General features: G+C 34.9%; 1 protein-coding gene across 3 annotated transcripts in view; it reads right to left on the bottom strand.

The window, feature by feature from the left end:
• The window catches only part of Spock3 (SPARC (osteonectin), cwcv and kazal like domains proteoglycan 3), a 245,539-nt gene that overhangs the window by 132,491 nt on the left and 93,719 nt on the right, over window positions 1–19,329 (bottom strand). For 2 of the 3 annotated variants that reach the window (XM_042700884.1, XM_042700876.1), the window contains exon 3: window positions 8,427–8,472. The exons of the other annotated variant lie outside the window; for it this stretch is intronic. In XM_042700884.1, the coding sequence (XP_042556818.1) occupies window positions 8,427–8,472 (46 nt within the window). The remainder of the gene's footprint in view (window positions 1–8,426; window positions 8,473–19,329) is intronic. 3 annotated transcript variants of the gene reach the window in all.

Raw genomic sequence — 19,329 nt, 5'->3', positions numbered from 1 at the left:
CCAAGAATTTTAGCATTTCCTGTAAGGTACATCTTCTGACAAAATGTCCTCTCCATTTTGTTTGTTTAAGTAAGTCTGTTTCTCGTTCACTTTTGAGGGATGATTCCATATAGACAGACTTCTAGCATCGTGGGTTTTGTTTTTAATTTGGTTTTATTTGGGGTCTTTCCTTAAACACTAATAGTCTGTATTCTGTTACTGTTTGCATGATTTCAGAGATATCTTCCTCAATTATTATCTGTGCTCATCTGTGGAAAATACATTCATTTTCCTTCTGGCATCTTTAGGTATTTTTATTTTTAATTTGCTTTTTTTTTCAGCTTGAAAATAATATGCCTTGAAATAATAAGCTTTCTGGAATCCATCTTTCTTTGGATTATGTTCTCTGATCTTCCTGAATCGGTGTTTGGAGTCTGACATTAGTGTTTGGAAACTCCCAGTCATTGTTCTTTTCAATGTTGATTAAAAATTTGTATATAGTTTTTGACATTCTTGCATATCTATTTTTAATTCAATTCATTGACAGATAGTTACATAAACTGAGTATGATATAGATTTAAGTAAGAGGAAAGCTGATTTTTGAAACTAAAGTTCAAACAACAGGGTTCTTGCTGGGAAGTAGAAACAAACATTCACAAACCATCACAAAATGGAAAATGGAGATTGCAAACTAGAAAAAGTTAAACATTTAATTATGGCTGTATTACAGGGAATGCAATGTTTGTGATAGAGCAAATTTTTGTATATTAATATGGATATCAATAGCTGCATGTGTTTTGATGAACTATGACCTCAATTAACAAGGAACACTAAGTCTCACACATCAAAGAACACGTGTATTGTAAAAGCAAGTATATTTGATTATTGGTGTAGTGAAGTTTAGAAGCAGAATGAGAGATGCATTTGTAATCGTAAGTAACATCTTCATCAGGAAGGCTGAATTTATAGTTGATAGGTATATTTTCCATAAAATTAACTTCAGGTACCAATTAAGAAGTAGTTTAAAATGCGATAATCATATAAATAATTTGAGTTACACTAAGTAAAACAAATCAGGAACTTTTGCCTTTGAAGATAAAGTCCAATACTTTCTGGGGTCAAACAGCATGAGTTCATATTGATCATTAGGAGGAAACATTTGCATCCAACATTCAGTAGTTCTGCTTTCTAGCCAAAATGGATGCCTACCTATGGCTCCTAAATCGTACTATGAATTTTCTAATCTAAGTCACCAAAAATATATTCTATATGAATGTACAGTTTGAATGGCTGTTTTGCCAAAGTTTTCAAAGTCTAATGTTGATCTTAATTCAAAAACATTATAAAAATTAGGTTCTAAAACCCGAAATGGTAGTACAAAACTTATAATCTCAATTACTCAAGAGGTAAAAGCAAAGGATGGCAAATCAAAGCCAGCCAGGGCAAAGTTAGCCATCTTAGCAAAAGGTGCTAGGTCCAATCTTATTGCCTCACTGCAAAGCTAGATTCTAACTTTGGCAACCAGACTACATTTCTTTATTGTAGGCATTTTCTGACTTATCCTCCATTGGGACTGTGTTATGTTTACCTGTTTTCCATGATCATTTCAACTAAATCAGAAGCTTTTGTAACAAATGAAAATGAGAAAAGTAGAAGTAACTTTTCAGTTCTGTATGCTTTCTTGAGCAAATTATAAAATGTATATCAAAGTGACAGAAGTTTTCTTAGATAGAACAAACATGAGAGAATTCTCTGAAATTTACATTATTTGGGGTTCTCTTTAAATAGTTAGCACTAGCCAGCAGAAGCATATGTACTTAACTATATTTTTTTACCAGCTAGAATTTTATAACAAACATTGCTGTGAGAGATTTCACAATTGGCTCTTAAGTAATTTATGGATATAAGGAGGAAGATAATAGATAGGATATCTTTCAAGAATAAAAGTAACCTGAGGGGCTGGGAAGGTGGCTCAGTGGTAGAGCGCTTGCCTTGCATGCATGAGGCCCTGGGTTCCATTCCTCAGCACCACATAAGCAAAAAGAAAAAAGCCGGAAGTGGTGCTGTGGCTCAAGTGGTAGAGCGCTAGCCTTGAGCTGAAGAGCAGAGGGACAGCGCCCAGGCCCAGAGTTCAGGCCCCAGGGCTGGACCCCCAAAAACCCTGAATTTCTGTTATTTTTAACAGAAATATATTTTTAAATATATGTCAGAAGCTACTGGAGTTGCCCAATCTATACTATTATGTAATATGTCTATCATGCAGATGATAGGAAAACTGGATGATCCTGACAACTGAATTAAACTAAAAGTACTTAGAAGCTTCAACAAGTTATAAGTGACTAAAGATTTCTCCATAGAAATTATCAAAGAGAAAAATACTTTCACCCAGTGGATGATGCATCATAAACATATAATTTCATATATGGAGTTTTTTTTCAATATTTGCCATGCTCATTACTGCTTGTGCTGTATTAACAAAGTTTGTGATAAATGTATTTTTTCTTAAATCACTGAACACCTCCAAAGTGAATCTGATCGATCCTTTGCTCTATAAATTTGATTCATACTTCTGTGATGCACAAAATCATCACACGGTAATAAATAGAACTGCCCTCCCAGAACACTGGTGTAGGCTCCTGTGACAGAAATCAAATGAAGCTGTATTCATCTAGATCCTACTTAAAACACAGATGTTTGTTCAATTCTTTGCTCTTCAGTGGAGACAGTACCATGATTTGACCTAAAACTACAGAATCTAAGAGTCTTAGTTGCTAGGTTTTATAGACTATGGAGCTAAACAAATTAAAATCCATTGTTGCAAAAGCAAGCAGAACTGGCTAATAAAATAAATTCCTCACTTAGTAGCAATGTGTAGATCTTAGGTACAAAGTGTGATAAAGAGTTAAATCAGCATGTGGTGCTGTTTTCTGGGTTGAATATAACTTTCTAGTAAGTTTTGCACAGGAGCCCAGAGAACTCCCATGACCTGAGGCTGCCAATAAGAATAATCTAACAAATAGAGAATGGAACTGGACAGAGCTGTTAGCATTTGAATGCCTTAACAAGGTATTTGTCCAAAATGATACAAAAAATCCTATATCGATTCATGTGAGTTGACCAAATAATGGTTCAAATCAAATAACGGTTCATAATTTACATTCTTAAATGATTGAAAGCACTTTTAGAAAATACTGCAATCATCCCTGCATATTGCAAGCACTGAATTTTAATTCTGAGAACACCATTTTTTCCACTAAAACATATCCAAATGCCCTGAGCTTTAAACAAAGCCGCATTATCATACCACCAGGCCTCTATTGTAAGCCTGGGTCAGACCTATCTATTGTTTCAGAACATAACCAAGAAATGCCATCTGAGAGCATGAAAAAAAGGACATGCACATAAACAACGAAACTCAAGAAATCAGAGAAAGACAATACCTACATTGTCTAATCTACATAACCTGTTGGGTAAGTACAGGGCTGCATTCACTGTAAGAAGAAGACAAATTGGGAGTTGCATTTTTCTCCAACACTTGTCTTTTTAAGTTGCAGAAATTATTGCAGACATAAAACTGTGAACAGCTTTGTTCATTGAAGGGAACAAAAGCTCCAGATGAAATCTCCACAGCTTTGGCTTTGCAGCCAGATATTGATTGTAAAGGGACACGGCAGGCTGGGGCTGTTTTTATATGGAAGACATTTTGCAAATGGATGAGAAATAATGAGAATCAGATAAATCGGATCCTTAAGAGACAAAAGCAATGGATGAACACAAAGCTACGCATAGGACTGTTCTTTCAAACAAAGCAGTCCTTTCTTTCCATCCACCTTTCCTTCAACAGATTGATAATCAATTCTGCGTCCTGATGTTTAATCTATTCATTCTAATTTCCTGCTGGGTAGATACTAAGTGGAAGCAACTCCAAGCTGGTTTGGATAGTAAAAAGTGGAGAAATATAGGGAGTAAATTTCACATCCGTGGTTTCCATCTAGCGTATGTGGAGAAGAGAAGATAACTTTTGGCTAAAAAGTGACACTTGCAGATAATATTCATCCAAGCAGATTCTGTAAACATCTGTTCCGAACCACTGCTAAAAACTTTAATAACTTGTCTGTCACACACAATAATTAAGCCATGCCACAAACAATACAAGGTTAATATAGTGAAAGGGAAAACAATAAATATTTATCTTTAGAAGCTGCAGCATATTTGTCAAAAGCACTTAATAATTTATACTACATCTTTAGCATGCAACCCCTATAGATGCTTCTTATAAATCCTCCTCATTTGGTTTATTTGTCATAGTAAGCACAGAATTTGGATGGCTTATTCATGAAGATGCATGTCCTCATTAAAACTATTTTTCAGTTGACTTCGGGGTGTCAACTCATGATTAACCACGCTAATGAAGAGAAGAAACAGAACAGAAAACTCAGCATGGAGAAATCCAATGCAATTTATTTCTGGCATTGATATACTTTAATTTTGAAGCAGCATTTCCATCGTCAAAGCGATTTTACTTAAACAGCAGCTTTCACTGGTGGGTGTCTGTGGGAGGAGTGGGGTGAGTGGAGAACATAAATAAATACGAGTGAAGTGCTTTATATTCATATATGAGTAGAAACCAATAACCTGTTGAAATTGTTTTAAGGAAGGGAGGGGGAAATAAGGGAGGGGAGGTAGTGGCTTAAGTGGGGTACATTTTATGCATGTCTGGAAATAACACAGTGAACCTCTCCTGCATAACTACTGTATGCACTTTTAATGAAATTTGTTTTTCTTAAAATATATGAAATGAAATTAGCTTCCCTATTATATGTATGTATGCATGCATGTATGTAGGTACACATCTATGATCAGTTGTCAGTATAAATGTATATATAAGTATATATAGTTGTGAATTAATTTGTATTGATTTTAAGAGCCAAGTTTGCAGGTGCCAATGGATATGTTTACCGGTGTGAGTATATACATATATACTTATGTGCATTTGTGTGTGTGTGTTTATACACTAGGTAAAACTATACTCTTATGATAGAAAATGATACGATTTGTATAATGACATATTGGCATTTCATTCACAGGTACTTTAATTTCTACATATTGTGTGAAATAGTCTCTAGAAATGGAAATAAAAGTTAATTGACAATGCATTTGATCAAAATGGCAGAAACACCATCATAAGAAATGTTACAAACTGAGCATTAGTGGTTCATACTTATAATCCTAGCTATTCGGAAGGCTGAGATCTGAGGGTCTTAGCTTAGTACCTGCCCAGGTAGGAAAGTCTGTGACTCTCTTGCCTCAGTTAACCACCAATCCCCCCACCCCCCATGAATTGGAGCTGTGGCTCAAGAGATAGAACGTTGACCATGAGCACAAAGCATCAGAGACAACACCCAGCCCTTGAGTTCAAGACCTAAGATGGCCCCCCCGAAAAAAAATAAAAAGGAAAAAAGGGAAACTAAAAGTTTTATTCGAGTAATCTTCATTCCAATAGCTCCAAATCTTCATTTTCTTCACTTTTTTTCAGAAAAAAGACAGAAAATAGGAGACAGAAATAGGATAAATCAACTTATATTGATATGAAATATTCATGTAGTAATAAATAATATACAAGCATTTCAAACATTAAAACATGATGTTAATAAACCCAAATATATATAATTGATCATATTAATATATTAAATTATATCAACAAGTAATAGATGAAATGAAATATAACATTTAATTAAATATAAGAGACTTGAAATAAAAGATATAAAAGACTTGAAAATTATCATAGGCAGATTAGTGATTATTAAAAATAATTCTGAAATCAGAAAGTACAAGAAACCTATCTTATGTCTATATTGTTCAAATCCATATGTCAAGAAGAAAGTTTTGTCATTCAGTGTGGTTTATAAATAAATTACTACTTAGACTCAAGTCCAAAAACATATGCATCTAAACAGTGCTTCCTAATCTCAGATCTCAGCATCATTAGTAGCTAGAATTTCAGCCATGAGCAAGGCACCCAGATGTTTGTTACTATTTTTAATATAAAGCTTTCTTTATATTTATTGATCATATATAATTTATTTTATAAAGACTCAAGATCTGATCTGCAAAATATTTTTACACACAGAAATAACGGTACTCATTATTTCTCTAATGCTTTTTCACATGAAAAATAAAATGCATTTCTAAAGCATAAGCTTTAAGGATGAGAGTGAAAAGACAGTGGTTGGATTTAGTGTACAGTGAATGCATAGAAGGAAAAAGTTTTATCAATACGTACAATTAGCATGTATTCATAAATGTGTATGCAGTTGTGAAGCTAATACTATTTTTCGTGTTATCTGATGAATTTCTGTACCACACAGATGTTAAAAATGCAGTTAAGAGATCAAAATGATGCGCCCCAAACTGACTTGCCATTTTATAGGAATGTTGTACGAATAAGAATTTGATCTCTCAGAAGTGGTGCTGTAGCTCAAGTGGTAGCGCGCTCTCCTTGAGCTGAAGAGCTGAGGGATAGTGCCCAGGCCCAGAGTTCAAGACCCACGACTGACCAAAAAAAAAAAGAGTGAAGAATTTGATCTCTCCTCAACTCCATTTTCTCACCTACCTTCTAGAATTATTGCCATGATTAAGGAAATTAATATATATCAGATACAAAAGTGACTAAACATTGGCACTTCAGAAATACTACCTTTTACTCATAATAAGCTTCTTCTTCTTTTCTAATAAGGACAAACTGTTTCACAGGTTAAAACTTCTTTGAAAATGAAAATAAATTGGTCTCATACTTGTTAGTTTTCTCTACAGCAATAATAAAATTTACATAAGCAAGAGATGGTTCACTCTCATATACTGTAACACACCCAAAGATGGGGGGAACATCAAAGCAACTTTACGGTTCATAACTGGAGGTATCAAGTGTGGTAAGTTTGGGAGAAACACTTTTTTCATAGTTAATTCTCAGTTTTTAAGGTTTTTGATTCCTTTATAAAAATTCATTTTGCAAGAAACTGCATAAATACATTTTCATTCTGCCTGTTATTACTTTTATTTTCATTTTCTGATTTTAGTACTTTTTTATTTAGTAGTAACCCAAGTCAAAATGATCAATTTTGAGTTCAAAATGCAGATTCCATTTAAAAAAAACACCTCAGCATAATAGTATTATAGCATGAAAGATACAAGAAAGGAAATGATTTTGAAGAATTGGACAGGACGGCAGCGTCCTCCTCCTGGGTAATATTGGTATTGTTCATGTTAGTTGACTCTCATATAGGGTTTGCATGTGTGGCTTTCAATTACAAATATTCAAGTTGAAAACTTTGTGGACATGACAGAAAAATTCTAAGCTTTCTTTGGTATTTCATAACTCAATCGTTTACTCGTTTTCACTGGAGTGTGGATGTTTAGTAGCCTTACCCCTGGGGGTAAGACACAGTACTTGGAGTAGGGCTATTAAGATATTTCATGAATGGTGTCTTAGGGGAGATGCTCTGGGCATTGGGGCATGATCTGAAAGGAGATAGTAACACTCCAGTCTCTTCTTTTCCTGGCCTGGAGATATAAAGTGGCTTCCATCATCTTCTATGGCCAAGATGTGCTGCCCTCACCAGAAGGGGTCACTCAATCTGAGACCAGACTCAGAGCCAATCTAAACTTCTTTCTTTGTAACTTAATTGCCTCAAATATTTCATGACAGTGACAGAAAACTGACTGATGCATCACCGCTAATGCTTCAGCCAATAGTGTCTTTGGCAAGGATATTATTACCTGCAGTAGTAGATTTTGTTTTTCAAATTTCAAGTGGAAGATTCCTGAGATCTAATATCATGGAATTCAGAAAATAACCCTCTTATATAATTATGATATCACAGAGTTTGACGTTTTTGTTGTTGTTACCAACGTAGGGTATTTTTCCATCCATTTCTACTGCTTTACTTTCTTTAGGTAAGCTAACCAGAAACATATGTTGTATGTTCAGAGATAGGAGAACACGAGCATGTAGTGTTCCCTTTTGGGTCATGCTGGCCCTCAGATGCTGCTAATTACTAAGGTGGTCTGTTTAAAACAAACCATATATTCACTGATAAGGTGACATAAGAACAATTTTTTTTTTTCAATTCTCGACAAATACGTCTATTTCCAAGTTAATGCACTTTAAAATTACATGAAGGGCTTTGTGTCAACTAATAAAAAATGGCAATGTCTAAAAGCCAAAATCTATAAGCCAAACATATTTAAAAATAAAGCTTGACACTGTCATGTTACCTAGCTTACTTTCCAACTATATTCTCCTGAAATAAGCATCATTCCCACATGCAGATATATTCATAAAAAGTTTGATTTTGTAATTTTAATAGTAACATTTAGTAGTATCATTTTTAAAGGACAATGTTTATGACTATGGAAAGGATTTTATGTTGACACAATTAGATTCTTACCTTGATCAAAGGGTTTTCCTGGACTCCAAGTGCGAAAATAATCATCCTATGAGGGAAATAATATGAATTGAGTTCACACGGGTAATTGAAATGTAAGGACTTATGTAAAATCTAAAATAAAATAGGAAACACAGAAGCTGAATACAAACCTCTACTTCCTGCAATGGCAAGCGGCAAATTATAAATAAAATAAAATAAAAAGGAACAAGAGAAAAAGAAGAGTTATCAAAAGGGAATACAGTGCTCACAAAGTACAGAAATGTCAACAAATGAATTTATTTTCATTGCAAGTCAATGGTTGCTATGACAACTTAACTGTTTTGGTTGCCACTTCTTTTAAATACTATAATCCATTTCTTTCAATTACAATCAATGGGTAATATTACATGTAGATAATTATCCTAAGCTAGTAAACTATAAAGTGTCTGACTACTTTCTAATTATACAACTTCATTTCCCACTAATACAATAGTAAATGGATCGATTTATATAACAGGAAAAAAGTGATTTTGCAATAGTCTGTAGACTATACTTATACTGTATGCAAATCATTCACTTGTTAATTTAATATAAGAGAAGTCCATCACGATACAATTAGGAACTTGAAAAGATGCACATCTAATTAAATCCTGGAGAACTTCTAAATCTTTAATGCAGAACAAAAATCCATGCAATCTATTTACAATATATTTAGTAAATATAAGTTCACACCACAAAAACTGGGGTCGTGTTAGCAAAAGAGACTTTTAAAATCAAAGCAAAATGGACCAAGTCTATTTTATCACACCTATGATCTTTCACTGGAAAGAAAAAAACAACCCACAGTTCCAATCAATGCATTGTTTTCACTACAATAGGCTCTGCTAAAAAAGAGAGCAGGTAAACAGCAATGTGGTAAAATTCCTACCCTAGATGCAAAGCTATGAAACTGGAAAAATCTGAAAAGGATCAGCAGAGATTTTTTTAGTTCATTTTTCTTTTCTATTTGCTAATGTTTTCTAGTGCATAAAACATAGCAGACATTTTCATTATTGATAGAATCACAAATATCTCTGGAAAAAATTTTAAATGTAGTTTCCCCATTTTTTTTAATTCAAATAGGCTTCCAACAGCACTTTGTCTTCTCCTACTTACCTGCTGCAAATGAGAAGAAAATGACAGCAAAGTAAAGCCACAAAAGACATCTTTGCTAGCCTTGTATTTATGCCCCAACTGTGGTTAAGAAATGGGGTAATGGATGGTAATTCATGCCAGTAGATTCAGCCCTAAAGTATGTAGGATTAGGTGAGGGACAAAAATGCCTCCGGATAACTAAATAAACAGTCATTGTGGCCTCCCTTTCAACTTTCTTTTAAAAAATCAAAACAATTATAACTACTGGAAAGTGGCTTAATTTGCCAAGCACTCACCTTCCCTCCTGACAGCCATATCTTAGAATCTTCTCTCTTCCCCTTCCCCTAAAGAAATGCACCGGTGGTCTTGGAAGAGAGTCTGAGACCAAGGCCACAGGTGATGCTCAGACCCCTGCCTGACACAGAGGCTGCTGAGACTTTGAAACTGCTCAGTCCAAATAACATTGCTCATCCACGCACCTGCACCTCCATTTTACCCAGCTTCCATCTGTCACTCCACTGCCCCAACTTCATTCTTTCTGTCTAATATTTAAAGAGACCCTGGGGTAAATGAGTGATGTGCATCTCCTTCAGCCTGGCTGAAGGTAGTTGCCCTTCCCAGGCTTCCTCCCAACTAAAGCCTGTTGGTCTACTGAGCTCACCTTTTGCTCTTTCTTTATTCTGATACCCTCCTGCCTCAGTTTCCTTACAATAACATGTTAGAGTCCTTAGAAAACACAGCTTTCCAATTAAATCACTCCATTTAGAATCTTAACAACTGGAGATCAGGCTCAAAGAAACTGATTTAAATTTGCCTCTTAGTGTTCAGGAATGATGAGTTGCCTTCATTCCTGGCATGGGGGTGGGGGGAAGTTGAACAGCCCCCCCCACTAATCCCCGCCAATCTCTCTTTTACCCTAACAGAAGCTAGAAAGAAACACATGAAAAATGGATTTGGAGTCAGTCGCACTTGAACTTGAGGTCTCGTTTTCCCAGAGAACACCATCAAACTTTAAACAAGGTGATCAACATCACAGAACCTTCTATGTAGGTTGAAAAAAATGACTTATTTGAGAGGGATGCTTTAGAGATTACTCACAAAGTTTTAAAAACACAAGGCACCATATCTGTCTGACCTGGAGGAGGTGCTACAGTCAACAGCTACTCACAGGTGTCAGCATTATGCCTACTTTTGGTCCTCAGCTACACTGAGACCTGCTGCCCCTCCCTCTCTCCACCCAGACCCACCTGAACTCCCATCTACCTCATTCCCTACCCCCAGATCCTGCTGCTACCTAGATAGTGGAGGCCGCCTTGCCCTCTGTCTCCAGGAGACATATGGCTCTTCTAATAAACCTTGCAATAATCTTTCTCCTGTGCCTGCCCGCCTCTGGTGGTCCCCTGGCAGGATGAGACAGATCCTTTCAACAAGAGTTAAGTTCATCAATGTTAGTGTCTTTGGGAAACACCATTGGATGAGCTCTTATTGCTGTTGACAAAGTCCTTTAGATTTCCTATTTCTTAAAAATTAACAATGTAATCTTCCCTCCAACATAACATAATGGTAAAATATAATCTCACTCATCTGTTATTAACTCCCTTCCAAATCACATAATCACATTTGGTTCTTTTGAGGTAAAGATAAATTAAAATTTATAATTACAATGTAAAAACATAAGCCTGGTTCATTGTATAATGTCAAGGGCAACCTTCGAGGCCAGCCATTGGACAGAAAAGCAAGCTCTTCTTTTAAACTATTTTTAGTTGTTATTCTTTGTGTTGTCACTTCACTGGGCTTTTTCACTTTTTTTCAAAATGGTTTCACTTCATTAAGTCTTAGGAATTTTGCCAGGATTAGAAATAAAAGTATTTCTACATAAGTGTTCATTCGGGCGCAATTTCTTTTGTTTCAAAAAAGACTTTTTGTGAATATAGGTTGTTTTTGAGCTTCAATTTAGATCCAAAATAAGCCAGTCAGGGATTTAGAAAACAATTTCAAGAAATGTTTCCAACGGGAGAAGTTTAGGTTCAGGCAACTACAGCCAATCTTGAGTGATCCAGCAGACACAGTTGAATTCCTGTCACTAGCATTTGAAATCTTACATAGGCCATTTATAGACACTTTCAGAAGTTAGCTGTAAAAGCTAATGTCACATTTGTACAAGTTTCTTATACTTAAAGAAATAACAAATGTCATATATATATATATATATACCCTATATATATATATATACCCAATATATATATATATATATACCCTATATATATATATATAAATATACCCAATATATATATATATACCCTATATATATATATATATACAATATATATATATACCCACATACAACACAGTTTTCCAATCTAGCATTATTGATATTTCAGGCCTGCTAATTCTTCCTGTTTCGAGGACCAGGGATTCTGTTTAACATTTTGGGCCTGTACTCATGAGATATCAGATTTAGCCTCAAGAAATCCTCCTTCAAGATGAAATGTCCTCTGGGGGAAATGTCACTCATTTAAGGACACAGATGAAGAGATGTTGAAAAATACAGGAAGAAAATGGAATACAAAACATCCTACAACCAATAACAGACATTTCCATCACACAAGTTTTACAACATTGAGAACATTTTATTACAAGTGTCTGACTTATTTTATTTTTAAGTTATGGAACAGTGACCTTCACCATTTTGTATAGATTTACCCTCATTTATTTTTACCTTCATATGGGCGTGCTTGTATATTGTATATAATATTTTGTAATAATGAACCCAATAAATTAATATAAGACAAATGTTTATTTTCTGATATATGGAAAATACAAATTTAGAAGTTGATCAGAGGGGATGAACCCTATATTCACAGAACAATGAAACTACTTTCCTGTTAGAACCAGTGACAACAAGGCTTTAAATTAGGTAAAATGAGTCCAAAGAAGTTTAAAGCTCTGGGTGTTCATTGGGGCTCATTGTGTCCACAGTACTATATCTGCACTGAATTTTGGGTGGGGGGAGGGAGTGGGGAGTGATACTGGCTTGAACTCAAGGTTTAGATGCTGTCCCTGCACCTCTTTGAGTTTCAGGCACTACCACTTGAGCCACAGCACCACTTCTGGCTTTTTCTGAGTACTTTATTGGAGATAAGAGTTTCACAAGCCAGGCACCGGTGGCTCACACCTGTTGTAATCCTAGCTACTCAGGAGGCTGAGATCTGAGGATCGTGGTTCAAAGCCAGCCAGGGCAGGAAAGACCGTGAAACTCTTATCTCCAATAAACCACCAGAAAACCGGAAGCGGTGCTGTAGCTCAAGTAGTAGAGCCCTAGCCTTGAGCTGAAGAGCTGAGGGACAGCGTTCAGGCCCAGAGTTCGAGTCCCACAACCTACAAAAACAAAAACAAAAAGTTTCACAGACTTTTCTGCACAAGCTGGCCTCCAACTACAAAATTCAGTTCTTAGCCTCCCGAGTAGCTAAGATCACAGGTGTGAGCCACCAGCACTTGACTTGCAACTTGTTTTTTCTGAAAGAATAATGTGGATTGGCATGAAATGAGCTCGGGATTGTTTAATCATCTTCATGGCTTTTGAGATCAAGATCAGTTAGGAATGGGAAAGTCATGATGCCCAATAACTCTGTGAATGTCTAGAGAAAAAGTAATGACGCAGCTAGCCAGTAAGCCATGAAGCTGCTCCTTCCTGCAGTGAAGGTCTCTAAGCCCAGTAACATATTTCCAAAGTAAACGCTTGGCAAGAACTTGCTTAGAAAACACTACATTTTCTAATAATAATGAATAGAGGCACTACTGAAGTCTATTGGACATGAGTTTCTCTTGTATGTCCATAACCGTTTTTCCATGTCCATTAAAAAAAACGATTAAATCTCTTCCAACTCTAAAACATATATATCCAATCATAAAAGAGATACAGAAAAAACAAAACAGGATAAAATAGAGAGATATATAAAAAAGAAACATTTCCTTCTCTCTATGCAAGAAATGTGAGTTGAAGTTTCCAGTGAGAATACTTTTGGAGAGTCACTTGGTAAATAAAATGAGTGTCAAGTTGATGATCATTAGTGTTAACTATTTTTGGTGCAACATGTTCAAATTATAAGAAAACATGATGATGCAGTTCTAAAGCAAGATACAGAATTTTCCAATGTTTGTGAGTATATATTTGTTCTGTTGTATTTATAGAATGTATATATTCTGTTATGCATATATAAACATGATCTATTTAACAGATCTATTAGACCTATTCAATAAGTCTAAAGCAGAAATTCATTACCTAAATGCTGGTAACATTTCATTGATGTTGAATTATTCCCAAGTTCATATAAGGCAAATTATTTGACAATTAGATCTGTGTCTAAAGCAATCCATGTAGTAAAATATTGACAATATTTCTTTTTAAAACTTTTAAATAGTTTATTGTAATTACAGAAACGTAGAAAATATAGTTTCAACTTTTCTTCAAAATAAGTAATTAAATAAATTCAGTTACAATACTGATATATATTTATATACACAAATATATATTGACAGTATTTCTTGACAAACTTCTTTGCATGAATTTCTTGTAGTAACATCAGCTCTGTATTGTACTCTACATGGAGACATTTTCTTACAAGACTGCCTAAATTGTGCTTTAAATGTAGAATCCCACTCAATGAATACATTTAAGTGATTTAGAATTAGACTTTCATATAATACTTTTGAATTTTATGTCATTTATGATGTACTAACAAAAATGTCAACTTTTTCTCCAAAAGGGTGGATACTTACAAAAGAAATGATGTTTATCAGTGACCTTACTCATGCAACAATTGTTGAAACTGCTAATGACTTAACATTTACATCATGAAAATGCATTAAAATGCAAGGAAGAACAATCATGAAAATTTACTGGCAAATTTTATTACAAGAATTAAAAATCTAGCTTAACCATTTCAATTAAAGCATTTCAATAGAAACAAATATAAAAGAAATGGAGAAGGCATAGTACAACATCAGGATCAAGAACCAGAATTTAGAAGAAAAGTCTAGGTTTGAAACTTTTGTACTGACGTTATCCTTTCTGAAGATTGAGATGCATCATAATGTTATTTAGCCATGTAAATATTAAATGAGCATCATTTAGTTTCTAGCTCACAATATTGTCACCAGTCATTGTGTTACAAATGCATATTTTTTAAATTGATATCGTAAGAAAGTGGAATTCTGAATAAAATCTGAAGTGTGTAAAGGAGAAGTTTTGATAAATGCAAAGGAGTGTGAAAAATCAGAGTTCTTGATACTCTTCTACTTCAAATCCCTCTCCTCTGACTTCTGAAAGCATGTCCTCTTTTATCTTCCCATGTCATATTAGAGATTCATGATATTTATTTAATTAAATAACTCAATAAATGTTTAGTGCATTTTCAGTAGATCATGAGGAAAAATAAAATTAAGTGATAAATATCCTTTCACTTCATGGAGCCCTGTGTCTTGTGCAAAACACACACACACACACACACACACACACACACACACACACACATACACACACACACACGGGCACACACGCATGCACGCACACACATGCACGCACACACATACACACACACACACACACACACACACACACACACACACACACACAAAGAGCTACAGCCTAAATGAAGAGTGAAAAAATGAAATTCCCAAGGAAAATGCATAAGATGCTCTTATCTAATTGCATATTGTAGCTCAAATTACCAGAACATTTTAAAAAATTGGTACTCTTTAGAGAAATTTTCTATACAGAAAAAAATGTTTGGATGTGTTTTAAGTTTAAAAGAGTGAAAGTATAGTTTCATCTGTCTAAGTGATAGAGCTTACAACTCTATCTTGTCCTTAATTTATAAAAAGAAAAGAAAAAAAATAGAAATATATTTCAATATAATTCAATTCTAATTATTAGTATATACACATTAGTTTCGTTGGTGTTCTTCACCCGAACTTTAACAAAACCTAAGATGAAGTAAATTGCGATGAATTAGTAGCTGTTGGGTGGTATTTCATTATTTTATTGTTTGCTATATTTAATTGTATGTCGATTGTGTTCTGCAGTTAATTGTATGTTTAATGCCATTTAGAGAAGAAGAGTGGAAAGTATGATGCAATGAAAGAAGGAAGGGAAGAAAAGGTAGCATTGACTTTAACAAGCATTCATCTAAAACATCCGTGGGCTAGGCCCCATGGTAGCTAGCACCTGGTCACTGGTAGACAAAAATATAGACATAGTCTCTCTGTTATCATAATTTAATTTTTAGAGAGATAATCACAGTAGCAATGTATTGTAGTTTCATACAAAATGTTGAACCCACCATAGAAGAGTGACCTGATCAAGGTCACTATACATGTCTTATGAGCTGTGGATTGAAAAATGGCCAGTGTTGCTATGTCATGCAGAACCCCTAGCAAGTAAAAACACAGATGTGAAAGGAAATCTAGAATACTCCAGAAAGTAGCTCAATATCATCATATCCTAACCAAGCTACACCTATGTATGACAGAATTACTTTGTTGTGATTGTTGTGTGTGTGTGTGTGTATGTGTGTCTAGATGAGGTGTATGTAGGCATACTAGGAGTAACAGAAATAATGAGATTAGATGTGTGTGGATACTGTAGAGTTACAGGAAAGGTGGCTAAAGAGAGGCAGATAGGTAAATTAACTATAATCAGGTTTTCTCCTGCAAGATTTTTTAAAACTCTCTTTCCAGATTCAAAGAAAATACAAGTTTTAATGTTGTTGTATAGATGCTGAAAGTGATCAACACATGTATTTGTCTGAAGTCTAAGTGTTATGACATGTAGGCAAAATGACAACAAGCATATCATCTAATATACTTTTTACTGTACCTTGGTGCTCTTTAAATATTATAACTGACCTTTCGTCTCTCTGTCATCTTTTACTTTACAAGTCTGGAGAGATTTAATGATTGTATCTCACTGTCTGGGACTATCAGGGATCAGACTGAAACCCAAATAACTTGATTCTATCACTTACATTCTTCACTATATTCTTTCTTTCAACTTTTAAATTTCATTAGTTAATTTTCCAGCTAAGTAGGACTATACTGCACAAAATCATTTAGAAATTCCATCCTAAATTGACTTATTTAGCGAAAATTATAAATTATGTTCTAATCCTAAGAATAACAATAAGATTGGTGAGTGAGATAGAAAGTTTATCTTTCTGGGTCATGGGTAATATATACAAGACAATTCTGTACAACATATACAAGAAAGGGAGATGATCTACAATCATTAAAAAGAACTGTTTCAGTTTCTTAATTAATTCTATGTTAAAATATACATTTTATTTTTATATTGTCTATCCCTGCATTTATGCAGGGGAATTTTTTAAAAACATATCTCCTTGCATTCATAATCATATGTGCATGGACATCTATGAGTAGGCTCAAAGATGCTGTCAGATATAGAAATGAAAAATCTGAGAATGTCTGAAGTACATTTTTTAAAACAGAATTAAACCTTGTTGCTTTCTTCTCCAAAATGTACCAGTTTTTAAAACTTTCAAAACTATTAATGACTTTTCAAAGCTTCCCACAAAATTGTTTTGTCAGAATCCATTCATGAGGAACGACCTATATCCCTTGATAGAACCTAATTTATACTTCTTGCTGTGTTTTCTTTGAACATTCCTAGATTTAATTATCTGGAATAAACTGTTCCTTTTGACAAGAAATACTTTTTCTTGGTTTTATTCCATGTCTATGGACTAAGGAGTCCAGATCAAATAGAAATGAAAAAATCTTTAAGGACTAAATATACTAAGAAAATAAATGTCCATGATGCATGGTGAACAGGGCCATTTCTTTGGTTTTAATCAGTGACTAGATTCCAAGAACACATAACAAAGAAAAAAAAAAACTTCAGACATAATAGCCAATTTCTCTGTGAATGTGATTAATATTGTCAATCAATTGAATCTTGTATGCAGTACAGAGTGTTGTTAATTACAGTCCAGGGGAAAGCAAATTCAATATCAAACACTTTGAAGCAAAAGTAAATGGGATTTTATGGTGCTGGCAAACTGTAACGTGTTGTGAGCAGTGCTGTACGACTTTGTACATTAGCATAGTTGTTTATGCACTTAGTGATACGATATTTAAAATGTGCAGTCGTGTGGGTATTAAATTAGATCAGAAGTGTGTTTACCAGTTCCGGGTTGAGAGCCATATGTACTGTAAAGATAAAAGGATTTAGACATTTGAAAAAGCAATAAATAGAGTTAAAAATTCCTCTGATGAAGAAAGCCCAGGTATACATTATCTGGGGGGAAAGCAGGAAAACTTGCATCAAGCATAGTTCTTGCAAAATGCATAGATGGCAAAATTGCCTTTTAACCAACGTCCTCCATTCCTGCCCTTTTCCAACCTTCCTTGTCATGGTGCTGAGCCTTATTTTATCTGTGTTTCTCTCAAATAGTCAACTGCTTACTCTTTAAGATATTCCACAATCGAAAGTCAGGGAATGGATAATTTCCCATCAGTACTGTCCCAACCCCTTGACCTTGCTCCATTTCACTGAGTGGCTGAGGAGAGCCCGTGACACTGGCAATGGCACCTGCAAACATGGTTTCCAATTTCCTCAATGATTTCTCGTTTCCGTGAGCCCACATTCCTTTATATTGAGAATGTCCCCCAAGACCATGTAATCAGTTATCCCTAAGAAGCAATCGAAGTAATACTTTTAGAATCAATCATAAGTGTTAGCTTTTCTTCCATGTCTAGAACTAACATAAAGGACAGAGGATAACTGATGACCACAGGTCATCATAGAAATGAGAACCCTGGGAGTGATGTGGGAGTATCAAGAAGCTTGAGGGCATCTTCAGGGCACTGAGTTTAAGGTGAGATTGAGAAGAGTAACTGGAAGGACTTAACTCTGCCCAGTCATTTTGCCTAAGGTTTTAGGAATAAATGCACATTATTTGCATAATTACAAGAACAAAAGACACGGGGATTTCCTCTCTTTTGGACTGACAACACAGAGGATAGTATGCGCATTAAAAATAAAAAAGAGCCGGCGGCTCACACCTGTAATCTTAGCTATTCAGGAGTAGGCTGAGATCTGAGGATCCTGTTTTGAAGCCAGACTGGGAAGCAAAGTCCCCATGAGATTCCTATCTCCAATGAACCACTCAAAAACTGGAAGTGGAGCTGTGGCTCAAAGTCGTGTAGGGCTAGCCTTGAGCAGAAGAGCTCAGAGACGGCACCCAGGACCTGAGGTCAAGCCCTCAACCGACCAAAAAAATAGAACATAAAAATAATAAAAGGAGTGCTGCACTCAGCGCCAAGTTTCTTAAGGTTTCTGTCCTAACTTTTAGGTCAATGTCTTTTTGAAGTTCATCCTATTAGCTTCATATAATGTTGGGTTTTGAGGGACAATGGCAGAGGAGAAAATTTAGAATGTAACAGACTTAGGTCAAAGTTCTGTTTCAATGACAGAGGTAATTATAACATTTTAGCTTCAAGATATTCCACTGAACATCTATGGGTAATATCATTTTATAGGGTTTGAAGATATTAATATATAGAGGACACATAAATACATCAATCTGATACTTTATGAACCTTCAAAATACAAATTTGTGGCCTTCATTTTATTTGCTATCTAAAATGTTCAGTGAAAGAAAAATAAGCTCAGCATTCTTTTATTCATGTGTTTCTAAGTTTCCACCATTTGTTCATTCACTCATTCATGTAACTATGGATAGACATATGAATTTATATCAGGTTAATACAC

The sequence above is a fragment of the Dipodomys spectabilis genome, unplaced genomic scaffold (genome assembly GCF_019054845.1).
Source record: "Dipodomys spectabilis isolate Male_0828 unplaced genomic scaffold, ASM1905484v1 ptg000009l, whole genome shotgun sequence".
NCBI lineage: Eukaryota > Metazoa > Chordata > Mammalia > Rodentia > Heteromyidae > Dipodomys > Dipodomys spectabilis.
The sequence above is the reverse complement of the archived record's forward strand: the minus strand, read 5'-3'. Positions and strand labels throughout refer to the sequence as shown.